At 37.9% G+C, this 8,096-nt stretch overlaps 1 protein-coding gene across 1 annotated transcript; it reads left to right on the forward strand.

Moving 5' to 3' along the window:
- The first annotated feature begins 1,073 nt into the window (after nt 1-1,073).
- On the forward strand, nt 1,074-7,122 carry LOC122910394 (claudin domain-containing protein 1-like). Its single transcript, XM_044255021.1, has 3 exons — nt 1,074-1,152; nt 6,704-6,859; nt 6,992-7,122. The coding sequence occupies exons 1-3, from the start codon at nt 1,074-1,076 to the stop codon at nt 7,120-7,122; spliced, it is 366 nt and encodes a 121-aa protein (XP_044110956.1).
- The last annotated feature ends 974 nt before the right edge of the window (nt 7,123-8,096 follow it).

Raw genomic sequence — 8,096 nt, forward strand, 5'->3', positions numbered from 1 at the left:
CTCTTCTTTTTTTTTTTTTTTTAAGATTTTATTTATTTATTTGACAGAGAGAGATCACAAGCAGGCAGAGAGGCAGGCAGAGAAAGAGAGAAGGAAGCAGGCTCCCGGCTGAGCAGAGAGCCCGATGCAGGGCTCGATCCCAGGACCCTGCGATCATGACCTGAGCCGAAGGCAGCGGCTTAACCCACTGAGCCACCCAGGCGCCCGGGAGACATCTCTTCTAAGGTAAAGGATAAGTTGCTGCATCTGACCCTCTTACAACCAAAAGAAATGTATAACACTTATTTGGAGCCTGTGGATTTTGAAGCCAATGTCATCTTCATTTGGGTGTATTATTCCAACCCACTTACCAAGTGTCCAGGAAAGCTGTTAGTTTTAAGTGTGACTCTGAACAGGAGAAGGATTTACAAAGGTGTAAACAGCTGTACAAGGTGCTCTGCTCCTTGGGTCACATGATCCACCAAAACTAATGGTAATTGAAGGCATGTTGGGAGATAAGGACACTTTTTGGAGACTTGGGCAGGTCTCTCTGTAGGCAAATCATAGCACAGGCCCTTAGGTTTAGAGCTAAGCCATGCTATCACTGCAGACAATTACTCTCCATTTGAAAACCAGAAGTATGGAACTAGAAATAACTAGAACTAGAAGGATGGAATTGTCATTAATGGAAATGGGTAAGAGGGTGGTTTGGGGAGTAGGTTTGGCAAAGAAAATCAAAGTTCCTATTCATTTAGGTTTTTGTCTTCTCCACCTTCCTAGTCTTCTTGCATATCTATTCTCATTCATTTTACTGCTCCAACTGTTCCTTCCTTGTGCCCATGACTTAAGCCTACTGCTGAGAACTACTGGCATTCACTGAGCATCAGTGAATCCTGTGTATCACTCAAGGCCAAATAAGTTGTTGTCCTCTGGGAACATCTTTCTATATCACTTTTTATTTCAGAGAATAATTACTAAAAGGGGTTTTTGTTAAATGTTTATAATTAAACCAACAAGCAGTCATTGTTGTTCATGTTGCAGAGTCACTTGATGTGGTCACAAAATGCATAAGTTTCACACTAAATGAGCAGTTCATGGAGAAATTTGTTGATCTTAGAAACCATAGTAGAGGGCTTGATCTGCTTCAGACCTATGAGTACATTGATCTCAGCAGTACAGTTGGGGGGAAAAGGAAATAAATTTGCCGGTTGTTGGGCTCTGCTATTGACCCAGATGAATCAGTACATTGCATCAACTTGGAATAAGTGGTATCCCAGTAAACTCTGTTCTGTTGATAATATACTCCAAAGTTACATACATACTTACCAAAAGCAGTGAACCCATTGGATGAATATAGGCCTCCCCAAAAGATGTAATTACTGGGCCATTTTAAAGAGTAAAATTTATTTTATTTTATTTTTAACGTACAAAGAAATTTTACTTTCTGGTATTGATGACAAGTAAATGCATTATGATCAGCAACCCTTGAATCTTCTCTTCATATTCTTTTTATTCCCCTAATAGAACAGTGAACCTTGCAGTAAGGCTTTTTCCTTCCTCCCATCCCCCATTGGCATCCAGGAAAAATAGTCAATTAGTGTTTGTGCCCATGAATTACTAAGATCCTTCCAACTTCTCTGAGGCAAAGAAAATTATATGGTTTATATGATGAAATCAATAGCTTTTTAAAAAATTAACATATACTGTATTATTTGCTTCAGGGATACAGTTCCGTGAATCATCAGTCTTACACAAATCACAGTCCTTACCATACCACATACCCTCTCCAATGTCCATAATCCAGCCACCCCATCCCTCCCCCCAACCAAACCCAGCCACCCTAAATTTGTTTCCTCAGATTAAGAGTCTCGTGATTTTTCTCCCTCCCCAGTCACATCTTGCTTCATTTTCCCCCTTTCCTCCTTGACCTCCCCACCTATCTCTCAAATTCCCCATATCAGAGAGATCATATGATAATTGCCTTTCTCTGATTGACTTATTTCACTTAGCATAATACCCTCTAGTTCCATTCACATCAATACAAATGACAAGATGTTGTGGGGTTTTTTTTTTTAGATTTTATTTATTTATTTGACAGACACATATCACAAGTAGGCAGAGAAGCAGGCAGTGGGGGGGGGGCTAGGTGGAGAAGCAGGCTCCCTGCTGAGAAGAAAGCCCGATGTGGGACTCAATCCCAGGACCCTGGGATCATGACCTGAGCCTAAGGCAGGGGCTTGATGACTGCCTATTATTCCATTGTGTGTATATACACCACATCTTTATCCATTCATCTGTTGATTGACAGGTTCTTTCCTGTCTAGGAAAGGTTCTTTCTAGGTTCTTTCCATAGTTTGGCTATTGTGGACTTTGCTGCTATAAACATTCAGGTGCACATGCCCATTCAAATCACTACAATTCTATCTTTAGGGTAAATATCCAGTAGTGTGATTGCTGGGCCATGGGATAGCTCTATTGCCAACTTCTTGAGGAACCTTCATACTATTTTCCAAAGTGGCTGTGTCAGCTTGCTTTCTCACGAACAGTATAAGAGGGTTCCCCTTTCTCTGCATCCTTGCCAACATCTGTCATTTTCTGACTTGTTAATTTTAGCCATTCTGACTGGTGTGAGGTGGTATCTCACTATGGTTTTTGATTTGTATTTCCCTGATGCTGAGAGATGTTGAGCACCTTTTCATGTGTCTGTTGGCCATTTTGGATGTCTTCTTTGCAGAAATGTCTGTTCACGTTTTCTGCCCATTTCTTGATTGGATTATTTGTTCTTTGGGTGTTAAGTTTGATAAGTTCTTTATGGATTTTGGATACTAGCCCTTTATCTGATGTGTCGTTTGCACATATCTTCTCCCATTCTGTCAGTTGTCTTTTGGTTTTGTTGACTATTTCCTTTGCTGTACAAAAGCTTTTGATCTTGATGAAGTCCCAATAGTTCATTTTTTTCCTTTCTTCACTTCCTTTGGTGATGTTTCTAGGAAGAATTTACTGCCACTGAGGTTGAAGAGGTTGCTGCCAGTGTTCTCCTCAAGGATTTTGATGGATTCCTGTCTCACATTGAGTCGTTCATCAATTTTTGAGTCTATTTTTGTGTGTGGTATAAGGAAATGGCCCAGTTTCATTTTTCTGCATGTGGCTGTTCAATTTTCCTAACACCATTTGTTGAAGAGGCTGCATTTTTTTCCACTGGATATTCTTTCCTGCTTTGTCAAAGATTAGTTGACCATAGAATTGAGGGTCCATTACTGGGCCATCTATTCTGTTCCATTGATCTGTATGTCTGTTTTGTGCCAGTATCATATTTCTTGTTTATTACAGCTTTGTAATAAAGCTTGAAGTTTGGAATTGTGATACCATCAACTTTGGTTTTCTTTTTCAACATTCCTCTGGCTATTTGGGGTCTCTTCTGGATCCATATAAATTTTAGAATTATTTGTCCAATTTCTTTGGAAAAAAGTGGTATTTTGATATGCATTGCTTTATATGTGCAGATTGCCTTAGGTCCCATAGACCTTTTCACAATATTTGTTCTTCCAATCCATGAGCATGGAATATTTATCCATTTCTTTTGTCTCCCTCAATTTCTTTCATGAGTAATTTATAGAAATAAGGAAGGTATCAAGTATACAACCTAACCCTACACTAGAATGAACCTTACACCAGAAAGAAAGCATAAATCCTGCAGGAGCTGGAGAAAGAACAGCAAAGAAAGCCTAAACCCAACAGCAAAGAAAGCCTCAACCTAAACCATAAATAATTAAGATCAGAGTAGAAATCAATGAAATAGAAACCAAAAAACAATAGAACAAATTAACAAAACTAAGAGCTGCTTCTTTGAAAGAATGAATAAGATTAATAAACCCCTGGCCAGACTTATCAAAAAGAAAAGAGAAAGGACCCGAATAAATTAAATCATGAATGAAAGAGGAGAGAGAACAAATGACACCAAAGAAATACAAACAAGTATAAGAACATATTGTGAGCAACTATACACCAGCAAATTTGACAATCTGGAAGAAATGGATGCATTCCTAGAGACACATAAATTACCAAAACTGAACCAAAATAGAAAGAAATAGAAAACCTGAACAGACCCATAACCAGGAAGGAGATGGAAGTAGTCAACAGAAATCTCCCAACAAACAAGAGACCAAGGCCAGATGGCTTCCGAGGAGAATTCTACCAAATTTAAAGAATTAATGGTTATTATTCTGAATCTGTTCCAAACAATAGAAATGGAAGGAAAACTTCCAAACTCATCTTATGAGGCCAGCATTACTTTGATCCCAGAACCAGACAAAGACCCTGCCAAAAAGGATAAGTACAGACCATTATCCTTGAGGAACACGGATGCAAAAGTTCTCACCAACATATTAGCCAATAGGATCCAACAGCACATTAAAAGTATTATTCACAATGACCAAGTGGAATTTAATCCTGGACTGCAAGTTTGGTTCAACATCTGCAAATCAGTGTGATACAATGTATTAATAAAAGAAAAAACAATAACCATGATACTATCAATAGATGCTGAAAAAGCATTTGACAAAGTATAGCATTCTTTCTTGATCAAAAACTCTTTCACAGTGTAGTGATAGAGGGTACATACCTCAATATCATAAATCTATCTATGAAAAGCCCACAGCAAATATCATTCTTAATGGGGAAAAGCTCTTAGTTTTTCAGGAACACAGAACAGGGCTGGAACACAGAAGGGTCAGGAACACAGAAGGGCTGTCCACCATCACCCCTATTCAGCATATTGCCAGAAGTCCTAGCCTCAGCAATCAGACAACAAAAAGAAATAAAAGGCATCCAAATTGGTGAAGAAGATGTCAAATTCTCACTCTTTGCAGATGATGTGATACTTCATGTGGAAAACCCAAAGGATTCCACTCCAAAACTGCTAGAACTCATACAGCAATTCAGTAAAAAGTGTCAAGATATAAAATCAATGCACAGAAATCAGTTGCATTTCTATTACACCTACAGCAAGACAAAAGAAAGAGAAATTAAGGAGTCAATACCATTTACAATTGCACCCAAAACTATAGGATACCTAGGAATAAACCTAACCAAAGAGGCAAAGAATCTTTACTCAAATAGTAAATTTAGATAAATAACAAATTCCTATATTTGAGATAAACATTTCAGTTACCTGAGTACAGATAAGGATATCTGAAAAAAGTTGATTAAAAGCTCTATATGAGTCAAAGTTCAGGGTTACGAGAAATGTTAATCCAGTCTTCTGCAGCAGTAACAAAAGTATAGCTATGAAGAACAATGAATATATTTAAGAGGATTCTGTTCTTTGATGGTCAGCCTACTTAGGAAATACTGTCTTCATATTTGGACCTGATATTCAGGCTGTTTATGAGAGGAAGCATTGAATAAATATGGCAAGTAGACTTGACCCTTGAATAATGTAGGGGTTAGACCACTGACCCTTTCACACAGTCAAAAATCCATGTGTAGCTTTTCACTCCCCCAAAACATAACTATTATTAGCCTTATTGTTGATCAGAAAACCTTACCAATAATATAAAACAGACAATCGAGACATATTTTGTATGTTATGTGTATTATATGCTGTATTCTTACATAAGGTAAGTTAGAGAAAAGAGAATGTTACCAAGAAAACCATAAGGAAGAGAATATACATTTACAGTATTATTCTATTAAAAATCTGCATGTATGTCAGTCTGTACAGTTAAACTGTGTTATTCAACATATTCAATTTTGTATTGCAAATATGTAGGAAGAAGTTTATAATTGACAGCCTGAAGGGAAAATGGAAAAAAGATTTGTGTAGTTCCAAAAGTAAAACAAGCCCTAGAAAGTCAAATTTGGTTTAGAGTTGGTATTAAGACATTACTAATAATTAAAATAATGTATAAATGGGAGGGGATGGTTTGTAAAGTCATCAGCTATCTTCCTATGTTGTTGAGGAAATTTATGGTAATTAAAGGTGCCATTTGTTGAGTGCTGAGATCCTCTGCTTTATGCTTTATGTATATTCTTTCAATAGGTCTTTTATAATCACCATTCACTTACTTCTTATTCCTGCCTTGAGATCCTATAAGGATGTAGATTTATTTGTATGTAGAGCCAGGTGGTTTTGCTTCTAATGCTAGCTCTACCAATTACTGTGTTACCTTGTACAAGTTATTTGTACCTCTTGCCTCGGTGCCCTCATTTATAAAATTTATACATCCTTCATAGGGCTTTAGGGAGGATTAATACACAAAGCATGTGCAGAACAGTACCTGGCACAATGAGCCTCAGTAATTGTTAACTGTTAGTGTTCTTTTACTTTAATCTGGTAGCATCTTTTTGAACAAAGTGCTTTAAAGAAAAATTCACAATATTAAAGTATTCCTTTCTCACTTTTAAAAAAATATTTTAAAATTTATTTTAGAGTGAGAGAGGAGAGAGTTAGCATAAGTAGGGGGAAAAGCAGAAGGAGAAAGAGAGAGAATCTTAAGCAGACTCCCCACTGAGCATGGAACCCAGCACAGGGCTCTTTTTCAAGACCCTGAGATCACCACCTGAGCAGAAACCAAGAGTGAGATGCTCAACCCACTGCACCATCCCAGGCCTCCTTTCTCACTTTTTGAGAAAAGATCTAATTAGTCCATGAAACTGTCATTGTGAAAAAAAACTGTCTGAAATCGTGATAACATATCCTTTTTTTCTCTTTTTTCAAAATCAGATCTTTGGCGTTGCCAGTTCCTTTTCATCTTCTTTAATCATGAATTGATGTGTTTTGGGGCTGTGACTGGACTTTGTGCTTGCATTTGCCGGAGTTTGTATCCCACCATTGCCACAGGCATTCTCCATCTCCTTGCAGGTGAGTCTTGCATTATACGTACCTTTTATCTTCTTCCTGTTTCCATAGAGATAGAGTCATAATTCTTAAACATTCACATATTGTTGCCCTGTCATGTTGCCTAAAAAGCTCTTAGGATGCTCTTACCTAGTTGTTTTGTTTTCCTTGAAGATTGTACGCTGGACTCAGTGAGTTGTTATGTTGCTGGAATTGAGCTACTCCACCAGAAGCTAGAGCTCCCTGAGAAGGTGTCTGGTGAATTTGGATGGTTGTTCTGCCTGGCTTGCATCTCAACTCCCTGACAGTTCATGGCTTCTGCTTTCTTCATCTGGGCTGCTCATACCAACAGGAAAGAGTAACCTTAATTAAAGCATATTGTGTGGCATGGGTGGGAAGCTATCTGCTTTGCAATTGCCATTTTATTATTTCTCAGTATTAATATTTCCCCTTGTCCCCCCCCACTGTTTTTAATTTTTTTTCTTTGTGGATATTTCCTAAAAATCCATTCCACCTATTTACAGACAGTTGTTTCTTAATACCACTAAAACTTATATGGATTATTCTGAATGAGTCCATCTTTTAAACAAACTAATCTAGGTTTAGAGTCCAGACAGCAAGAAATGGGTAGACAGCTGCCACACATTTGTGAAAGAAAACTGATAGTGGGAAATTAATCCAAACACATCTACTGAAGTCTGTTAAAGTTTCCAGGTAAACCGATAGTAAATAACGATCTGTTGAACTACAAACTCTTTAGAGTCTCTGAGAAGCCTCTCATTGTTGTCAGAATATGTGGTCACTTTGCCATTGTAGATAGCCTGTCAGTCAGAGCATTAATGCTCTTTTCAAAGACTTAAGTGATATAAAATAAGGAGATTATCTAAGAACCTTCTCCCCAAATACAGGAATACAGCTTTATTCAAGGTGAAGTATGGCAGCTGTTTAACCAGACTGTGTCTGTCTATAAGAACAGATGTGAAAAATACAGTGTTTACTTGAAATTTTAACTTTGTAAACTGTAAGAATTCCAATTCAGCTAGACAAGAGGATTAACCTTATTTTACTTCACTTTTTTTTTTAAGCTTTCCTTAATGTCAGTAGGCTTTTCAGTACAACCAAACTATTTTGGATATTTGCTCCTTGCCTCCTCACACATCAGGCTTATTAAAAGTGCTTTCTTGGGGCGCCTGGGTGGCTCAGTGGGTTAAGCCACTGCCTTCGGCTCAGGTCATGATCTCAGGGTCCTGGGATCGAGTCCCGCATCAGGCTCTCTGCT

The sequence above is a fragment of the Neovison vison genome, chromosome 6 (assembly GCF_020171115.1).
Source record: "Neovison vison isolate M4711 chromosome 6, ASM_NN_V1, whole genome shotgun sequence".
NCBI classification, from domain to species: Eukaryota; Metazoa; Chordata; class Mammalia; order Carnivora; family Mustelidae; genus Neogale; species Neogale vison.